At 35.8% G+C, this 22,372-nt stretch overlaps 1 protein-coding gene across 1 annotated transcript; it reads left to right on the forward strand.

The window, feature by feature from the left end:
• The first annotated feature begins 14,764 nt into the window (after positions 1 to 14,764).
• On the forward strand, positions 14,765 to 18,718 carry LOC103956178 (autophagy-related protein 101). Its single transcript, XM_009368126.3, has 7 exons — positions 14,765 to 14,985; positions 15,091 to 15,127; positions 15,903 to 15,988; positions 16,510 to 16,605; positions 16,774 to 16,939; positions 17,038 to 17,203; positions 18,310 to 18,718. Exons 1-7 carry the CDS (start codon positions 14,953 to 14,955, stop codon positions 18,383 to 18,385), a joined length of 660 nt encoding a protein of 219 aa, XP_009366401.2. The 5' UTR covers positions 14,765 to 14,952; the 3' UTR covers positions 18,386 to 18,718.
• Positions 18,719 to 22,372: the final 3,654 nt, after the last annotated feature.

Below are 22,372 nucleotides of genomic sequence, written 5' to 3' on the forward strand. Positions count from 1 at the left end.
CAAAAACCCACTTCTAACAATATCAATATTGTCCCCAATTTGTTAATTACCATTTGCAAAGTACGACATGTGTGAGATTTTATCACAAAAGATATCGGTATTAGTTAAAGTGAGGTAATCATATTTAAACTCTTCTTTCTTCTTTCTTCTTCCCTTTGGCCGATGTGGGATAGCCAACACAATTACAACGAGAAAAGTTTAATAAATGCTAATGAGACTCTTTAAAATTGGGATTGTCTATGGACTCTCTGTCATCTTATAATTTAAGTTAATTTCTATGTCAATATTAAAATATTGTGCAAAAAACATGAGGTGACAAATAATTTATAGAGAATACACTTTTGAGAAAGTTTCCTTTGTATTTCTCTATATATAATGTACGGATTACCCATTTAATATTATGGTCTAGTGGTATTTATCTTCACTTGTAAGCGAGAGGTCTTAGGTTCGATGTTCTCCAAAGACGAATTTGAATCACATTATTACTAACGTATTGTGACGTTCAGCCAATCTCTTCTTCTTAGTATAAATAATATTATATGTCAAAAAAAAAAAAAAAAGTAATGTACAGGATTAGATATGACATATGATGAACACATGCATGTGGGTTGGGAATATGGGACGTCCTGATGTGATAAAATTCCATATTCTAAATAGACCCCGACTAATGTGTATGTGTCCTCTCCTTATGCGGCAGTACAGCTTTTCTAGGGCTCCTCACCGTTCGTCCTCTTTTGATTAAAGTGGTCAATAATTCTTTCTCCTCTCGCTAGCAGCATGTCCCAACAAGTATTCCTGTCATTTCCTTTGTACCATTCATGCAAGTGGAACCATAAATCGTTTCTCGTATCAAATCTGCTAGTTTAGGAGTTTAACGATTGATGATGTACGCCTTATTGTTTAATATACAACACAAAGTTTCCAAGTTATGAACTATGTAGGTTTGGCTTTTCTCAGTTCTTGAGTAAAAGTAGATGCATCAAATCACATAAATTCATGATTCCTTTTGTTTTAAACAAAGACTATGCAGCAAAATGCAAGTCACAAATAATATTACCATAAGAAAAATATACATGATGTTATGATCACTTTTCATCAATTTTGTATTACAAGAAGGATAATTTGAATTATACATGCCGTTAACTATAAAAAATGATAATTTTAAAACCAAGAGGGACTAAAGTACAATTTCCTTGCAAAAAAAAATTCAAGTATTAAATTTGTGAATATAGTGACGATATGACTGTGACTCAATTTGGATTATTGATCAAGCTGATTGTAGTATATACAAATTTATAGGCTGATAACACTAGAAGCATTTCTCTATTATATAAGTTAAAAATTATCATAATCTCTAATATGTGGGTGCAAGTTGAACTCAATATCAATAAACAAAGTTACACAACAAAAACAGAATCCTTTCTAGACGAAATTTATTCGTCGAGTAAAATAGGATTTTGTCGTCTACTTTTGTGCTCGACAAAATTCGTCGCGAAGATCATCACTGCAGATTTTACCCGACAAATTTTATATATTCGTCTGGCAAGCCATAGTTTCTCGACGAGAATATTTCGTCGAGTAAAGTGAGTTGACCATGTTCACCCGACGAACAAATCTTGCCCAATCCCATTATTTCGCCGGGTTTCCATTAACAAATTTTTTTTTTTTTAAATATTTTGTCAAACGCAAGTAATTGTCATGTGATGCGAGAATTATACGCGCACAAATTAAACCCTCTTTTTGACAATTGTAGTATAAGTATAAGTAGGGATCGTTCTGGACCGGGGATTAGGAGGGATTGTTAATCACTTGGATTTTGACTCAAAAACGTAAAAACAATATAAAACACTAAACTAGACTCAAAGAATGTGAAACTAAACGTTAAAACATTAAGACAAACCAAAAGACTCAAAATGCTTTAAAAACACAAACTAAATTGATTTCTAACTAATTTGACAATAAAGTAAAGGGGGGATTGTGTTTGGACGAGATTAAATTAAATGGACAAATTGTAATTAAAGGCAAAACGTAAATATGAATGAGATGAAAATATGGATGATGGAATAGCCAAGGGGTTCTTCTCCACACATGTTACACTTGCATACAAGATTGATTCTCAGTTGGTCTTTTGATAAATTATGATTTCTCAACACCCCGGGTTAATTAGGTCCGCTTAAATTAACCGTCAAGTTTTCCTTAAGTTAATGAATTGGATGACATCATACGACAACCCAAAGCATTCTTCAAAAGTTCCTTACATGACATCATAATAAAGATACAATCAAAGATCATTACGTTCAATGAAAACTATAAGTGTTGACGAGGCATTCGTTACTATGATTGCATGAAACTTATGCCAAGAATTTGTTTAATGCGATTGTTTATAAGCAACCTCCACTACTTGTGAATATAAGTTCATAACGATTAGGTGAAATTCACTTATATTCTAGCGTCATATTCATGCATGAAAATTAAGCGCGCATTCTTAATAAACATACATAAATAAGTTATCAATCAAACAGTTAAACAAATTGAATCCACAACTTATGAAATTCCAACGAAAGTTAATCAATTCATATTGCAAACATAAACATAGTTTCGAATCACCCCCTGGCTAAAGGGGGTTTAGTTCCTCATAACTTTGAAATCAAAGAAACACCTAAACATTCCAACAACTCAACTTGAATTGTATGAACGTTTAGGCACTCTTCTCTTCCGTACAAAACAAAGAGAATTGAATTTAAACATTGAAATCAAAGAAACACCTAAACATTCCAACAACTCAAACTTGAATTGTATGAACGTTTAGGCCCTCTTATCTTCCTCTCTATTGTAGCATAAGATCTAGGGATAGTTGGTTGGGGGGATGGAAGTGTGGAATGGAGTGAAGAATTATGGAAATGGATGAGGAGTGGTGGAGAATGGAAAGATGGAATTGAATGAAATGGAAGTGTGGGATGAATTGAATTGAGTTAAAGAGGGAGAATGTGGTGAAATGATGAAGTAGGAAGGTGGAAATGCATGTGACTTGTTTGTGGAATAAAGAATGAATGGTGGAATGATGAAGAGTTGCATAAAGAATGCATGTAGGGTTAGCTAGGTTGGCTTTGTTTGGGTGCATGTGTGTTAATGGTAGTTTTGCATGTGAATTGATGGATTGTTTTTGATGGAATGGATGGTTCTTTGCATGGCTTTTGAAGTGATTGTGGGCTTTGGAATTGGAAGGAAATGCATGGCCTTGGGGTTGGTTTAAGAGAGAATGGGCTAGGCCTTTGTTTTATGTCCAAAATGAATACAAGGCCTTCAAATTCGTCCAACACTTTGGCTCCAATCATGTGCTTTCCATTCCAAGCCCAATTTTGCTCCAAAATGCTCCAAAATGCATCTTTTTGCTTCCTTAGCCATATGAACCTAAAAACACACGAAAATGGCTTAAACTACTAAAACAACTATGAATTAACAACATAGATGCACGAAAACAAGCTAAGTAAGTCGCCTAAATATGCTCCTATCATCATGCAAACCCTTAAAATTTATTTTTAAAAAGAAATAGTTTAAATTATATTAATCTAAAAATATCACAATATTAAAAATAATTATTTGTGCAAATGTATATAAAAATCATAAACTACGTGCGACTATTGGCAACTGAAAATCGCTAGAAGGATCAGGAAGGCGAATGCCAGAGGTTGCCATTACTTGGGTCATCTCAGCAATGTGTCGTAGAAGGGGCCTTCTCTCGCTGGCATGCAATTGTTTTCGAGCTTCTTCTCGTTGGCGCGCTCTTTCCCAAGCTTTTTCTTCTCATTGTTTTAGGTCTGTTAGCTCAATCTCCAACTGCTGCAATATGGAAGACATCCCGCTTGAATCTGAGACTTAGATGAAAAAGATCTCCCGAGGTCCCGAACCCAACCTACTTCTAGGTCGTGGAGTTCTTTGCCTTTCCATCGCACAACCCTATCTATCAGCACCTATAGAGACACCTCTAGATCAAGTGTCAGCTCCTTCATTAGCGTGTCCAATTGCTGCTAGTAGAGGTTGGTAAGGCACTTGTTCTTCTTTTTAGACATAAAAGCCTAAAAAAAAATTAAAAAAAAAAAAGAAACAAATTATGATTCCCGATCATAATTTTAAAAATTTTGAAGTGTAATGAATTTTGAAATTAAAATTTTGAGCATAATACTTACATAAATGTCGTCAGCCACCTGGTTACCATTACTGTCATTCATATCCCCCAAGCCTCAACTTTTGGGAAAAACGAACCCTTATCAGGCCGTTCTTGGACTCGAAAAGTGAGGGGTTGAGAACAAGAGTGATAAAGGTACGGCTTTGCTTCCCGATTAGCCTTATTTGCCGCCGATTTACGCTATAAAATAAAAAAAAAAATTAAATTTAAAAAAAAAAAATGGAATTAAATTAAAAAAAAACTTTTTAGAAATTCAGGGCTTTAAAAATGACCGCACATCCACCCTCAATGGTCATTCCTCTCTGCAAACTCCGGGGGTGGATCGGAAGGAGCTTCAACTGAAGATGCTCAAGTCTTGTAGTATAGGTACTGCGTACTTCCACTCCTTGGTTGGAAATTACGTTTGCCTGACAAAATTTTAGAGTATTTCTTCGGTAAATCCTTTGATTTGGGGGGAAAGTTGATTGTATACGTTTGCCCGACAAAAGAACACTGTGGCATGAGAAATTTATGTACGTTTGCCAAACGATCTGAACCTACTTCGTCGGACAAACATAAAAAAAAAAAAAGGGTAAAGTACAAAAAACTACCTAAACTATTGGTGCCACAACACTTTCATACCTCATCTTTTAAAATTGACAATGTCATACTTCATCTTACGAATTTGTACCAATGTCAAACCTCCGTCAGTTTTTCTGTTACTTTTTCTGTTAAATGCTGACGTGGCAAAAAACGGGACCCATTTTTATTAAAAAATCATTAAATATTTAAAAAAATAATTAAATATTAAAAAATTAAAAAATAAACAATAAACAATAAACCAAAAAAAAACCTATCTACCCGTGTCCCTCCTCTCCAAAAACCCAGATCCCTTTCTCTGAGTTCTCCCCAACCCAACCCTCTTTCTCCTCTCTCTCTTTCCCCCCTGCAACCTGCATCTCTAAAATCCCAAAACCCAGAAACAATTCCCACCCAAGTTATCACAGCCAGCGAGCTCTCAATCCTCTGAGTCGACGATCGCCGATTAACCCCAGACCTTTCCCCGCCACTCCCGCTGGCGTCAGAGCTCTCTTTCTGGCACCACAGGTGCTTCTGGTTCCCCCACTTCAAATACCACGACAAGTTGAAATTGTGCAGAGGCTTCGCCTTATCAGAACACTTTGCTATGGACTTCACCTCCATTATCTCCTCATCATCTGACCCGCTTATATACACCATTTATCGAAAACTTAGACCAAAGAGAGCCACTCTCAGTTCACAACTCTCTCTCTCTCTGTGTTTCTCGCGCCTCCTCTGATTTTCTCAGAAAATCTCAGAATTTTCTAGGAAAAACGGAGAGTTTTTCTATTGGAATTGTTGTTGTTATTATATTGTTTTTCTCTCGCAAATCGTCGGAGGGGCAGACTCCGGGGGTGAGGAAGAGAAGGGAATATTTTTGTGGAGGTTGTGGCCAGAGTTAGGGTTTGGGGGCGATTGGGGGTTGTGACTATCATCGTTGGAGTCAACGACAGAGGTAGGGTTGTCGTCGTTGGGATCGGAGACAAAGGTTGGGGGGGACAGGTGGGAAGGATTTCTGGGTTTTGGAATTTTAGGGATGCATATTGCAGGGAGAGACAAGAGAGAGAGGCAAGAGAGAAAGAGAGAGGAGAAAGAGGGTTGGGTGGGAGAGAACTCAGATAAGGGGATCTGGGTTTTTGGGGAGGGGGACACGGGTTGATGGGTTTTTTTTATTTTTTTTGTTTTTAATTTTTAATATTTAATTAATTTTTTAATAAAAAATAGGTCCTGTCTCTGGCCACATCAGCATTTAACAGAAAAAGTAACAGAAAAACTGACGAAGGTCTGACATTAGCATAAATTCGTAAGATGAGGTATGACATTGTCAATTTTAAAAGATGAGGTATGAAAGTGTCAAGACACCAATAGTTGAGGTAGTTTTTTGTACTTTATCCAAAAAAAAATATTTATTTTTATTTATTTATTTAATTTCAAACGGTAAGATCATTGAATTTGATTATCAAGTCTCTAATATTTGGTTTTACTCACAATTAGAGTTCTTAAAAAAAAATATCAAAATTGGAGCTAAAATAACCATTAACTTCTAAATTTAATTTCAAACGGTAAGATCATTGAATTTGATTATCAAATCTCTAATCTTTGGTTTTACTCACAATTAGAGTTCTTAAAAGAAAATATCACAATTGAAGCTAAAATAACCATTAACTTCTAATGATCCGTTTGTAAGCATCAAAGGATTTCGTCTCATTACCTAATTCCCGAAGGTTCGTTTTTGGTATTTTTGGCATATGCGATCTCGGAGTATATGCAAAAAAATTTGACTGTTGGATTGTTGAAATTAGTTTTGTAGACTATGTATCTCGTCAAAACAATATTTTCAACAAACACTTAGAGTTAATTTTATACTTCCATTAAGTAGAATATAAGATTTTGTAGTAGTCACTAGTATAAATATTTTAAAGTGATGATCGGGTCCGTACATGGTATTCTTCTAGGGTCATAAGTGTAATTGTAAAAAAATCATCATACCGAAGCTAAAATAACCGTTAAATCGGAACTTTTCGTTTCTAACCGTTGAAAGATTTTGTCACATTACCTAATTCCTAAAATCTTTTTTTATGGTAATTTTTGGTGTATGCGATCTCAGAGCATTCCAAACAAGTTTGACGGTTGGATCATTGAAATTAGTTTCATAGATTGCGTATCCCGTCAAACCAATAGATTCAATAAACATTTAGTTTATTTTATACTTCCATTAAGTAGAACATAAGATTTTGTGGTAGTTAACCACTAGTGTAAATATTTTAATTTGATGATCGGGTTCATTTATTGTATTCCCCTGGGGTTGAGACTGTAGTTGTAAAAATCATCAAAATCATAGCTAAAATAATCATTAAACCGTGATTTTTCGTGTCTAACCGTCGAAGGATTTCGTCCCACTACCTAATCCTTGAAAGTTTGTTTTTTGTGATTTTTGGTGTATGTCATCTCAGAGTATATACAAATTAATTTGATGGTTGGGTCGCTCAAATCAATGTTGTGGACTACAAAAATCATCGAAGAAATTGAATATGCCAAAATGTCCCTCACCTTTGCTTGAGGAAATAGTATATTTTGCCGTGAAAACTTGCGCAATGAAACTTGAATAGTTTGTAGTGCAAAGGATGGCATATTACGCGCCAAATTTTTCTCTTGCCGTGAAAACTTTACGCGACGAATGACATTTTGCCCGTCGAACTACTTTCGTTGGGTAAAAGCCTTTGAAGAAATCAAGACGTTAACCATTTTGTTCGATGAATATTTGTATTCCGTCAGATAAAGTTATTTGCCTGACGAAAGTTGGTTCATCAAGCAAATTATAATTTGCAGTAGTGTTATAAGGGGACCGATGCTATCATATAACTGTACCCATTATTTTCGCAAATAGCAACTTGAAATAAAATATATGAATGTTGCTAGCTCGTACATAAAATATTCTTTGGTCATATAGAAGGGGCCGGATGCATTGAAAGTGGGTTGTACTGAATTAAACCTTATAATTCAGCCACTTTCTGATGTAAATGCCCTAGGGCCCTTGATTGTCCTAATCAATCTTACCTACAATCACGAAAACATTAGTCCCTAATCTGGATTTATTCAAAATCTTCAACGTCACATAAAGGATATATTTTGTCATTAGGGTTTGTTTTCTCACTACTCTCTTGGGATCCTCAGTTACATCCCTTTCCAAACTGTTGAATGCAAACATCAGATTTGTGTTTTTGTAAGGATATGCACATCATATCATATCACAGAGTTGCAGCTAACCTGCTAGCTGGGTTACTACTACTAGCGATCTAGTACTACCGAGAAAAGGTCGACACCAAATTCCTTGAAAGGATAAAAATGGATGGCCCTTAATCCTATAACATTCCTCTTACACGGGTCCCCCCTAGGTTGAATTATTTACAACTGAGATGAAATGAAATAGACAAATAGCTAGGTCATGCTCAGCAAAACCTAGAGGGAAGAGAGTGTAGCTAGGGACATAGGGTTTCAAACCTGACAATTGCTAGGATGGACAAAATCCATGGTGCAGAGGAAGCATAGATCATGTCCCTTGACAAATCTATGCATGCATGTGGATTGGTGGTTATTGGATATATAGCAGATCAAGAACTTACAACAGTGAGATAAATGAGATAAATGAGCTTTTAGGCGGAATTTTCTATTGTGTTTCTGGATATCTGGAATTTTTAATTGTTAGATTATTGGCCTAAGATACAAGATACATTGATTAAATTTTTGCAATTGTAATTTTCAAATTATAGTACTTCCAAAACGGTACAAATTTTTTAGAACTTAGGCAAGCGAAATAATGTATCACTGACAAGTCTAACATACATATATCCCTGTAAGATAATGGGATTCTTGTGTACTGTTATATAACACGCGGTTCATGACCAAGGTCTCGTTAATCCTTTTAAATATTTCTGTTATCAAGATTGAGATTTGCTTATTTTGTTCTCTATAGGAGTTTGTGATCAGTAGCACGTAACTACATAAATATATATATATATTTTTTGGTCGAAACATAAACATTTTTTTTCTTCTAGAAAAACATAATTAGATACAGTCACTACAAGGTTAATTTCATTTGCACCCTATAAATTGGGATAATTCGAAATGTCATAGATTTTAATTTTCTTATATTGCATTATGAGGTATTGAAATTGTATTAAATTTTGCGTTTATTTTGATTAATCGTATGGTAATTATTAAATTGATGACATAGTAAGTTTAAGACTCTTATATAAGCTAACATGTAAGTCATATTTACACTTCATTGACAGAAAAGTGTATTATTTTTATAGATGATTAGACGTCCAAAAAGACAAAAGGTAAACTAATAAAATTTTCAAAACTTGGGTGCAATGTAAAAAAAATTAAAATCTCACAACTCATTTTAAAAATTACCCTAAATCTGAAAGTTCTAAAATATAGTTAGTTCAAACACGGCTCTGAGTTATTAGGACGCTAAATTTATACTTTGTAAAGGATTAGACTTAGTGCCTAATTTATTTGCAAGTAAACCTAGCTAAGTAATGGTATGGATCAGCTGTATTGTAAGGCCTGAATTATTCTCTACCAAAACAGCTGATGGATGGAGCCCATGTGATACTTTTTTCTTATGGGACTACTGCTGATTTCCCATCACACAAATAATACAACATCTAAATCAGTGTTCTACCGCGGGATTAACTTAAATTAGCCTGCACTAAATAAGTATATATGTGTTCCCTGGACCTATATGATTAGGTACGCTCCAACAACTCCCACATTTACAAGACATATATTGGGTGTAATATCCACACATCATTTTTACTTCTCACTCACCATTCTAATTTTTGATCGTCGGATCGGATGAATTGAAAAATATCAAGAGATAGAAATCAACAAGGAATGTGTAAGAAGTAAAAAAAAATGTGTGGATAGCACACCCCATATTATATATACAAGCTCCAATTAATATTCCAAAACAGTGGAAAATTTCATGATTGGAGAAAATGGAGCCGTCATAGTATCACATATTCAGAGCATGCAACTTGCTGCTAACTGAGGTAACATTGCATATACGAAAGAGTAATATTAGAAAGAATAAATTTGTAAACTAAATAATGTGTCATCAATAAGAAATGAGCACATTTATAAACTTTTAAGTAATAATAATTTCATCAACTTTCATGTCATTTAATTTACAAAATTTAATCTACTAATTTAGTCTTCCTAGTATTACTCTATATGAAATTATGGATTATTGATATATAAAAATCGAGCAAACCTTGAAACTTGAGCCTCAAGTTGTGGATAATTAGGTTATCTAAGACATGCGTGTTTTGGGTTCTATCATAATTCATATAACCCTAAACTTTAGTCCTAAATCCTAAACTCTAGTCAAGAGGACTAAATCATTGCAATCTCGAAAACTGCCTTAGAAGCTCCACGAGAAAAAGACCGCACCACTATCTAATAATTTTGCAATTTTAGCAGAAAAGCCCTGCTACGAATTCTTCTTTTTGTTTTTACATATATCCTTGCAGAAACTATAAAATATAATCACTTTCACATCTCATCAATCACTAGATAATTTAGTCTTACCTAATGCAATTAAGATTGTGACCTGTGTCAAGACTCAAAGATTAATTAATGGGTTTTAGGTACTCCGCATCAGTCCAAATCACGTCGGCAGTAGGCTGGCACCACTGAGATTATTACCTTAAGCACGCAGCTCAGTTTCTCAATGCATATGTTTATGCTCATTATTCTATATATGGATAATATGTATTATATAATGTCAAAGTTCCTCGTAAGGAGACAAAAAAAGTTCCAATTATAGGATAGGAATAAATCGATCGTACGTCGTTTGTTTTCTCCAACTGCCCAACACCGTATCGTCACCGTAGATTGCATATCTTCATATGCCCCGTGGGTTTTGTGTGGGTAAATAATTAAACATGCCTAGTATTTTGTGTGGTAGTTCAATCTTCAATGGTTTGGCTTCTAATATCGTCTGTATTCGAATTTAATAAAATCTTCTATCATTTGACAAAAATATAATAATTAAACAAGCACAAATATATTATAAAATAAAGTGATTTATGCTTACATTTTTTTTTATCTTTGTACATTTTTATATGTATTTATTTTTATAAAAATTAAATTAAAATAGAGTAAAATAAAATCAAGAACGTGAATTAAGAATAATAATAAAATGCAGCCAGTCATTACATCAAGGGTCTACTGTCTGATTAATAGGATGGAAATAGTTGCTTGCAATATTGCTACATCTTTCTTTTCCACAAGACAAATAATTTTGATTTGTATTCCATCATTGGAAGACTTTGTGGGTGACAATATTTGAGGCTGTACCAATTTCAACTAATTAGAGGCATAAATTTGGAGGATTGGAGGACTTTGTTGGTATCAATATTTGAGGACGTTAACTTTCAACTAGTTAGAGGCATAAATTTGGAGGATTAGAAGACTTTGTGGGTTACAATATTCAAGATTGGTATTGCATGTATCACTTTCAACTAATTACTAGAGGCACAATTACGAAGGATATATATGGTTGGTTTCTTCATCTAATTCTGTCTTTTTATTATGATTCATTTCCAACTTTATTATTTGATGGCGACATTATTGTTTAAATTTTCTCCCTTGTCAATAACAACATAATACTGACTTGTTCAGTACATATTGATGTTAATATGTGACATTTAGTCTCTTAACGTGCACATTGGTGAGTCCAATTTTGTGTTGCTCAATTTGACTATGACTACTTTATCACTTATCTAATTTCTTAACTCTAACAAAATGAGCACATTAAGACTCCACAATGATATGAGTCTAATAATATTATCTCACGCCAATCTATTGTCTGTGTTTGCACTCTTCAAGGGATTGTCTAAGATACCTTTTCACAATTTAGCATGCATTGGAAAGATGTATTGATAGTGTTGGAGAACAATTCAGAATGAAATAAAGGAAATAATTACATAAATTAAAATGATACTAACTTGATTGAATTACAGATAGAGGTTAGTGCAAAAGTTATGTCCTTCGAACAGCATTTCCGTTCCACTCTTGTGCTTGTGATTCTACGACGTCTACTCGACCAGGATACAACCATCTAATTCTACAACCTGCACTGGATTATAGAATTATGGCAAATTGTTTTGTATGTTTACTCTCTGGGAATTTTGTTTGGAAGAGAAAGAGGAAAAGAATGAAGCTGTTGGAAACTGAGATTGCAAATATATAGGTTGTTTCATACCCTTTCAAATACCTGCTAAATGTATTTGAAAGTGCACAAGTCTTTCTCAAAGATGTGTCTCTTAATCAAAACATTTTTTAATTAATATGTTAATTAAAAAGTTAATTTGAAATTAAAATTAATGAACTCTGATTAATTTTAACTTCCAAGGCCCAAGGCCCTTGTCTTGATTAATTTAAATTAATTATATTAAGCTATATTACACAAGCTTAATCCACACAACCATAAGGCCCAAGCCTTCAATCCATTACCAAATGGTCCAAATCGTAACTACTAGTATAAAAGACAAAACATATATAAATGCCCTTGGGAAACCTATGTTCCCCGATGTGGGACATGGAGTCTCAAAACACCAACAATACCCTACATTTTGAGACGACTATTAGGTCCTAGAGAAACTAAGATACGAGAGTAAACAATAGATGTGACATACATCAGGAAATGTGTCATTTGGACTTGAACCTACCTTAGTATATACTTATCGAATTTACTAGATGACGCAATGACTATAAAATCTTGAATTGTTTATCTCTGCAGTAAACCAAGATGATAAGAAAAACTAAAGGATATATATGATTACAATATTGTGGGTTACAATATTCAAGATTGGTATTGCATGTATCACTTTCAACTAATTACTAGAGGCAAAAATATGAAGGATATATGTGTTTGGTTTCTTCATCTAATTCTGTCTTTTTATCATGATTCATTTCCAACTTTATTATTTGATGGCGACATTATTGTTTAAATTTTTTCCCTTGTCAACGACAACATAATACTGACTTGTTCGTACATATTGATGTTTCTATATGACATTTAGTCTCTTAACGTGCGCAATGATGAGTCCAATTTTGTGTTGCTCAATTTGACTGTGACTACTGTATTACTTATCTAATTTCTTAACTCTAACAAAATGAGCACATTAATTAGAATAGGACTCCACAATGATATGAGTCTAATAATATTATCTCACGCCAATCTATTATCTGTGTTTGCACTCTTCAAGGGATTGTCTAAGATACCTTTCACAATTTAGCATACATTGGAAAGATGTAATTACAGTCCTTAGCAAGGTATAGGAGCCCAAATATCAACGAAAGTTAGTACCTTTTTAGATGCAGGCAGTTACTACCAATTCTCAAGCATCAATTTTCAATGGGTTCTTTTCGAATCTACTAGCTGTCCCACTGCAAAATGAGACTTAAGACGAAAATGGAATGAGGTTTTTCTAATTTAGTACGTTAATATAATTTTTTTCAAAGCAATATGAATTTCAGGTACATCATATGAGATTTATGAGAATTAGAGTTTTTTTAATTTTTTTTTCTCCTTCTTTCTAATTAAGGATTTAAAGTGAGGCGCAAGGCATATGCCTTATTTGTCTTGCCGCTTTGCTGCCTTTGAGCTAATTTTTTAGTGGATGCTTAACAGATTTAAGTCACTCTTTTGGTGTCATTGTTTTACTTGTTTAGCTTCTAGTTGGGGAGCAATTTTTCGGTGTACCCGGTACACCAAATTTTTTTGGTGTACCCTCACTCATAATGGTGAGGGTACACCAAAAAAATTTGGTGCACCCTCACTTTTTGTACACCAAAAAAATTCTAATGAGTGAGGGTACACCAAAAAAATTTGGTGTACCCGGTACACCTAAAAATTTTCCCTAGTTGGGGTTTTGGTTGTAAGAGGGATATTGTCTTTAATTTGTTTAAAAACCATCTTATAGACCCTTACACAATGGGCCAGTTTGCAAGGCCTTCATTACTACAGTTCAAGGCAAAGGTCCAAGGTCTAGGGAGGGCGGAAGTTGAGAGTTGAACGCTTGCAACAAGCATGACAATTAAAAGTACTTTATCACTGAAACTATGATACTTCTGACCACCCCATCTTGAGATGAGAAGAATTAGATAATACTTGGTACTCATTAGTGAGTGTTCGGATCTCTTCCACCAAGACCACCGGATCAAGTGATTCGGGCCTTTCAAATTTCATCCAACGGCCCACTTGTTTTGATCCCTTAAAAACTGTAATAATTTTTTACTGTTGGATGAAATTTGAAAGGTCTCCATCACTTGATCCGGTGGCCTTGGTGGAAAAGATCCGGAGAGGATCTCTTCTCTATTCTATGTACTCATTTTTCAATTTGGCCCCATCAAAAAATGACATGTGTTCCTTGTTTTTTAAAGCCCAAGAAAAATTAATAAGTATGTCCATTATTTCTATGAATATTGACTCTTAAATAATCATCATTATTTTGTTTGGAAAAAATTGAAATGATATGAGTGCAAGAGGATTATTTTGGTTGAATTAGAGCACCCACAATTTACCTTACAACGCTTGTTTTTGCAGTTGCTATTGCAGGTGTGAGTATAACCACATTAATTAGATTGTATGCGTTCTGCCTAAATCTGAATTCGAATCTCCATCCCCATAGATAATAATAGACCTGAACTCGAATCTCCATCCCCATAAATAATTTAGACTAATTTAATGTAGAATATTGTCATTTCAAATGGAAAAGAAATATGGAGAGCCGAATGAATAAATTTGTGGTTCAAATAGAACCCATAGAAACAACATTGGGCCTACTCCCAATTGGAGGAAAAACTACAAGCTTCATCTTGAGTCTTGGCCCCATTAATCAAGCCCAAAAACCACCAAAAAGGCTAAAAGAAAAGCCCAAATTTAAAATAAAGTTTGCACCTCCTCCTCCAACATCACCAAGTTAAAATCCGATTAAGATTGAACTTACAGTAGAAGACTTCGATTACTTCAAAACTTAACACAAACACACTCCGATCAAAAACGTAAAAGCGTTTAACTTACGCCAATCGCTCGCCTCACCACCGCGAAATTTCCACTCCAATTCCTCGCAGAAATCTAGGGTTTCCTTAATCGCTCTGAATCCCAATTCACTGCCATCGCCGAGCGCACCATGAACTGTGAAGTTTGCCAGCTCAAAGAATTGGTATGATTCTCTCTTTCTCTCTCTCTCTCTCTATTATTATTTTTTTTTTGCTAATTTAAAGAAATAAATTTGTATTTGAAAATTGGAGTTTTACTGCTGTTTCAGGAAGTCGAGCACTTTGAGATACGGGAAGTTCTGCGCTGTAAGTTAGCAATAAAAAATCATACTTTCTTTTACATTGAATTTCAAGTTAATCAATTGAATTTCAAGTAATTTAATTTGTTTGGTTTTTTTCAACTTTGTCTGTGTATATGTATTAGCTTATGTCTCTTTACTACTGATATCGAAAACTCTGGAGCTTAAAGATTTTAGTATGTAGAGATTGTTTGAACAATTCAACTTCGATACGTGTTTTAGTATAATTGATGTTAAAGTATGTATCTTTATGTAAAATAATGTTTGCTTAAGTGAGGGAGTGTGTGTTTTCATTCATATTTGTATTTTTTGTTTTCGGGTTTGCAGTGGTCTTCAGTCATCTTTTTATGATTCAATAGCGATATTGAATAATGTAAACTGTACTTAAAAAATCTATGGTTGTAATGGAAGTGAAGAACCTTTAACTTTTCTTTTACGTACTTTTTTGTGTTCTCTGCCAAATGACAGTCAAAAGTGGGGATCGAGAAATTAAAAAAAGAATACATGTTCAAGGAATTGAGCTTGCAAGTGTGAAAATTTTGTTGCTGGTCATTTCTTAATGTTTAGTATAGCATGATCAACATAACAAATGGGTATTTTTTTTGGTCTTTAAAGCCATCTCAGTTCAGGTCTATTAGGTTTTCAGATTGGTTTCTAAACAATTATATTATTCTTCTCAGGTTCTCCTCTAGTTGCATATAGGATGCATGTTCCTGCACTCACTGTGCTTTCAGTATATTTGTTTTTCACGTCAACTTACAGAACTTTATACTTGAATGTAGGCATACTTCACACAATTGTGTTTCATCGGGCTTTGGGTCTTGTGCGGCCCAAAGATGTTGATTTAGAACTTTTCGAAATTACATATGTAAGTACTTTCTATGCTCTATATATTGGTTTCTTTTGATTCAGACCTTTTCAAAATATCATTCGTGCACATGCATCTTAGTTAGCAGCAGTTAATTTGGAATGATTTTTTCTTCTCAGTTTATTTGTCCCAGCTTATTGGATGAGTGAGAATGATTATAGGGATCAACATTGTTGTATTGCATGACTTTTCCCTTTAACCAAATAGTACTGTGTTTTGACATGCCCAACTGAATTATACATTTACCAGCATGCTTTTATTGGAGCACTAATGCCAACTGAAAATTCTTACAATCACAATGAAACTTCAACCGGAAATTAGTTTTTTCATCGTGTTTGTTTGTTTGTCGAAATTTTGGCATCAGATCCTGTGTATTTATATTTTGAGATCAATCTTTATGATTATAATGCTTGCGGATTCTAATCATCCTCAATGTGGGAGTGGGATTGAGCTGATGTGTACATTCTGATCTTTAGCCTCTGATATGTGTGTATTGTGTGTAAATCTTCCTTTTTGTGTAGGTGCAATGCGGAGATATTGAACTTGAGAAAAAAATAGATGAGAAGATTGAGCAATTCATTAATTGGGTAGAGAAACACCCAAACAAGAAAAGTCAGGTTTGTGCTTGCCGTTGGTTTTAAGTAATCATCCAATCACAAGTAAATTTATCAATTCTAGGAAAGATAATTCTTCTACAATCATCATTTTGAATCACTTGTTTGATTTCTCAATATATATTTTTCTGCGAAAGTGTCCTAAATTAACTGCCATGATTTGTGATGCAGGTCTGCTTGTCTTTCTTTGAAGTGAAAAACAAACAGCCAACTTGGTTTCCGCACAAAAGAGAAAGGTTATACTGGGAACAATGGTATATAAATTTGAATGTGGCACAACACCCGAAAGCACATTCGGGCAAATCTCATAATTCTAAAGTTGTAGTTGATCCAGGAGGTACAATTATCGTGTACTGAATGTGTATTCTCTGATGCTTCACTTTCTGGAAGCTATGCTGACACTGACCTTCATATTTGTTTGACCTATGAGTGCAGAGAGTGCATTGGACGAGAGAATGGCTCGCAGATCAGCACTTGAAGCATCTCTTCATGAGGTTTTGTTCCAAATAATAAAATTTGTGAATGAGAAGAAAGATCATGTTCCCCCGATACCACATACTGAGGGTGTAGTCTATTTCCCTCATGAAATTGCTATCCCAAGGTTGGTTCTGCATTTATGCATTTATCTTTTGAAACTTGGTACATATATCTTACATCTTGTCTTTGAGTGAATAAAAGGAATATATAATCATTGACACTAAGAATAATTGTTGATATTATATAATGTAATTATCTTTGTAGAATTTTGTCAAGGCGGAATGCATTTGGTATCATTGACGCTAAAGATAATTGTTGATCTGTTGATCTTATATAATGTAGTTATCTTTGTAGAATTTTGTCAAGGCAGAATGAGGTTGGCAGTTATCTGATGCCTGCAATAATTTTACTAGGAAATGCCTTGCTGCCAGAAAAGATTTTTGTGTTCGTGGAAATAGAATTTTATGGTAGTTTAATATATGCACTGACAATTTTATTTTTCTTTTAATTGCCTTACCAACTAAACTTTCCTTGGTTATATATGCCAGTTGTAGTTTTTGTTCATGGTGTTGGAAAAGGAGTTTTGTTTGGTCGATGGTATGCTTAGTGAGAGAGCCAGATTGGTTCACTACGCTCATTTAGGTTGTATTTTGTCATGTCTGTACACTACACACGTGAGCAGATGTACATTTCTTAGCATGTTACACAGGGTTGTATGTCTGTCTGCTTGAAAAGGTACGCAAAAAGTCAAAATGAATGTCAATGCCATAGAGTCATAGACAGTCCAAATAAACACATGATCAGAGCATTCATTGGGCGTATTGACAAGTTGAATTGGCGACGTGCTTCATATAAAAGAAAGGTTAACACAGTTGTGGACCGAGTTTGGTTAAAACATAGGATTTAGGAATTAGTGTTGTATGAATCGGTCGAAAAACTGTACGTTCTGAACCTCAACCCTGATGTGGATCCAATTTATTATGACTTACATAAATGTGACTTTGTCAAACCACTTTACACGTTCCATCCAACTACCAAAACCAGCGTGCTGATATAGGTTGGAATGCGATTCTAGTTAATGTACAGGTGAAGCCTATGTCTGCGTCCTAGTTTCTTAACAAGAAGTTGTTATTGTTATTGGTGCTGCTGTGATTGTTATGATTGTTTTAAGAAGTTTCTCTGAATCTCATGATTAGACTGCTGATTTGATATTTGTGTTGCCTTGGTCAGTTCCTCGGATTCTGCATTTGGGATGGACATGATCAAGAGGATGCTGCATACTGGCCATCCAACCATGCTTAGCTGATTATCTGCTTTTGTGAGCATATAACGCGTTTTTAATCTGCTCCAAAAGTAAGTCAATTTCCATGTTCATGATGACTCGAAAGGTCCACGAATGTGTTAAACCGATAATCTTTTATGAGCAAGGTTTGTTTCTATGTAAAGTAAACTCGAAGTGCATAGATTGTTATTTTCTTTATGTAAATATTCCCTTCCTTCACATTCCATCTCCATTCATGTGTGTTCATCCCTTTTGGAGATTTTTCAATCCCGGTGCATGGCAGCTTAAAAGTTTAAGTTGAAACTTTGTATATTTTAGTATTTTGATTGAAGGACATTTGTGGTACACTATCACTCATAGCTATGTGTACAATTTTAGTTTTTCCTTTTATTTTTTTGCTTTTTAGGTTAAACGATAGCAATTTTTGGTTTGAAAAGATAAATGCATTAATCTAATAGTAGGTTACAGGCCAACTCAAAGGAAGGCAAAATAACCCAAATACATTGGGGGAAAACAGATACATAAAAGCTAAACCCAATTAAATAAACTAAAACGGGAACCCAAATTCCTAATTTTTAACCGCAGAAAGCAGCGTTCGTTGCTGTCATTGCTATGAAAGTCTTGCCAGTAGCTACTGAAGCAGCAATACTAGTGAAAACGACCAAGTGGTGAAAACAAACAAGACATTGCAACACAAAAGTACTAAACCCGGAACAAGAAGGACATCGCATCCATATTTCTTCACCAAAGATGCAGAACCAAAAGATAGTCACTAAATACAAATCTCATTCACGAATCCCAGTAAATATATATAAACATAGTAATACTTGGATAGAAGTAGGGGTATGTAAAATACCCTTACTTTGGGCGAAGTTGCAATACACTTGGCATGGATGGAAATCCGGCAAGTCGTCCTTTTTTTTTTTGGGGGGGGGGGTGGGGGGGGGGGGGGGCAGTGAGGGAGGGAAATAAAGTTGGCAACCATATTTGGCTCAAGGACACTGAGAAAAATCTCAGGGAGAAATTGAAAAAGAGAGAAGAGGATCAAGAGAAAAAGAGAAAAAGGAGAACAAGAAACTTCCACCGGCACCCAAGCCAAAAGCTGGGGCCAGCGGCAAAAAAGTTTGCAATGTTGAGAAATCAAAGAGAGAAAGTCCCACGCATTTTCTGCTAAAAAAAAAAAAACTTGTTAATTGGTGATCATGATTCATAAACGATAGCAATTTTATTAGAACTGTAACAGGGCATCCTATTAAATTTATTAAGTTCTGAACCAAAAAACTTGTCCAAAGAAAAAGAAAAAAAATTCACCTTGGCCAATTTAATAGCCTTTATATCGATCAATGTGTGCGTGTGACAATTAAATAGCCTTTATATCGGTCAATATGTGAGTGTGACAAGTATGCGAAGTAGAAAATCGATACAGTTAGCACACAAAATTTGGAGAGTTTTTAATGCACTTAGAATACAAGATGATACATTACGTGTCATAATATAAGTAAAAAAATGATATATATTTTCAGTGTCCTCTGCTTATATTATGACATGTGTCGATTTGTGTTTCGACCTACTGAACAATTTCTTTAAAAGTTGTACAATCTTTAGACCAACTCCAACAATGGCTTATAACCTAAAATTCCCCTTTTTTTCCCCCCAAAAACTGACACATCCAGATCCAAAAATTGGGGCGTGTTGGCCGTCACATGAAGGTGACGTAGCCAAGTGCGCAATGCGGAAGTAAAAGAGTGAAAATACGAGAAAAATGAAGTCGACAAGATAATTTATAATAAAAAGATCAGTGAGTGACAGTGACGAACATAGAAGGAAAAATGCAAAGTAAAAGTTCAAGTATCCTAGGTGCAGTCCAGAATAAACAATACTACACAAGTGTTAACTAGAAAGTCCTACATGGAGGGTGCTCTGTCATAAATGCCTCGATGCCTCTTTCGTCACCCACGTCCTCGCTACCTAAAACTTGGAGGGGCGCAAAACAGAAAACGTGAGTGGGCAAAAACAAAGTTTGTTTTTCAAACCTCTGTAAAACCCGTATACTTTCCAGATAATATTATACGTACTCGTATATCAAATCATGCTAAAACGATAAAGCTCAAATATGCCATGCCAGAATATGCCGTGTCAGAATATCCAAACAAATAGTATAAGCATCAAGCAGGTGAGATAAAACAATCAAAATATGCCGATAATATCAGTACGTCAGCCGGAGTCACCTAAGGTGACATGTACGACTGAAACTATAGCTCCTCAACCACTATCCTGTAGACGAGTCAGAACCACCTATAGTGGTTTGTACGACAGGCTGGTGTATATAAATACGCTAAGTGCTACAATCACGTGAAGGCTGTGCGATGTATCGCAAGTCACCTATGAGTCGGAACCACCTAAAGTGGTCTACACGACAGGCTGGCACCTGCCTTGGATCCAAGGTGAGCGTACGGTGCGGGAGGTGAATGATCACGTGAAGGCTAGGCCCTTCTTTGGCGGAGCACAATCACCAAGGTGCATGAATATAAGCTATAACTCAATCTCATCAACACCACATCTATCACTAACAATGTGACATCCCACATCACCCAGGGGAGTGATCCTTATATGTATATTCCTATCTCTACCTAGCACGAGGCCTTTTGGGAGCTCATTGGCTTCGGGTTCCGTTGAAACTCTGAAGTTAAGCGAGAAAAGGGCTAGAGCAATCCCATGATGGGTGACCCACTGGGAAGTTGCTCGTGAGTTCCCAAAAACGATACCCTGAGGGCGTGGTCGGGGCCCAAAGCGGACAATATCGTGCTACGGTGGTGGAGCGGGCCCGGGAAGTGGTCTCGCCCGGGCCGGGATGTGACAATTTAGTATCAGAGCCTAACCCTGGTCGCGTGTGTGCCGACGAGGACGTCGGGCCCCTAAAGGGGGTGGATTGTGACATCCCACATCGCCCAGAGGAGTGATCCTTATATGTATATTCTCATCCCTACCTAGCACGAGGCCTTTTGGGAGCTCACTGGCTTCGGGTTTCGTTGGAACTCCGAAGTTAAGCGAGAAAGGGGCTAGAGCAATCCCATGATGGGTGACCCACTGGGAAGTTGCTCGTGAGTTCCCAAAAACAAAACCGTGAGGGCGTGGTCGGGGCCCAAAGGGGACAATATCGTGCTACGGTGGTGGAGCGGGCCCGGGAAGTGGTCTCGCCCGGGCCGGATGTGACAAACAAAATACGCACTTGACTTACCTGAGCGTCCGCGGCACCAAAACATAACCAACACAATCACAATAATAATATCGACGATATTCGACATGACATTTCAATTATAAAACCATTAAAACGTAATTTCTGGAAAGATACCAATCAATATATATATATACTAAAAACAAAAGCCCACTCACTGATACGTAAAAGGATCGTAAGCCTCGAGCCTTGCGTGGCTGCGCTCGTCCTCCCGATAGTCCTCACCTATATGCGAAACAACTATGAAACCATCAATTTAACGCACATAACCAACCTTAGGTAATAACTTTTCATACATTGCTCAATTAGGGTGTTTGAATATACCAACAGGCTCTACTCAACCTCACGAACATCTCCATATTTTTAAAATAATTTTCTGACCTCCCACGCGCTGGCCAAGGCACGGCCAGACGTGCAGGCACAGGCCTGGCACGCGTGTGGAAACCCTAACGCCGTTAGGGAATATTCTGTTAAAACCCTAACAGAAGTTAACGGCCGTTACCTGACGCCGTTAGAATCTTCCATTAACTCTGACAGAATATTCGCCTCATTCTCCGGTGAGCCTTGCCGGTCGCCGTCATCTGCAACTCGAAATTTCGTTGGTTCTGGAAAAACTTCAAACCTTAATATCTTCTTCATTTCTCAACCAAATTCCATGAAATTTGTACCAAAATGAAGCTTACAACGAGTAGAACAAAAGCTTACCACTTTTGGAACCTAAATCCAACGGAATCTCGCCGGAGGAACCTCGATAATCCGGCCAACCCTACAACTCG

The sequence above is a fragment of a genome, unplaced genomic scaffold, assembly GCF_019419815.1.
Source record: "Pyrus x bretschneideri cultivar Hongxiangsu unplaced genomic scaffold, Pyrus_bretschneideri_v1 Contig8, whole genome shotgun sequence".
Taxonomy (NCBI): domain Eukaryota; kingdom Viridiplantae; phylum Streptophyta; class Magnoliopsida; order Rosales; family Rosaceae; genus Pyrus; species Pyrus x bretschneideri.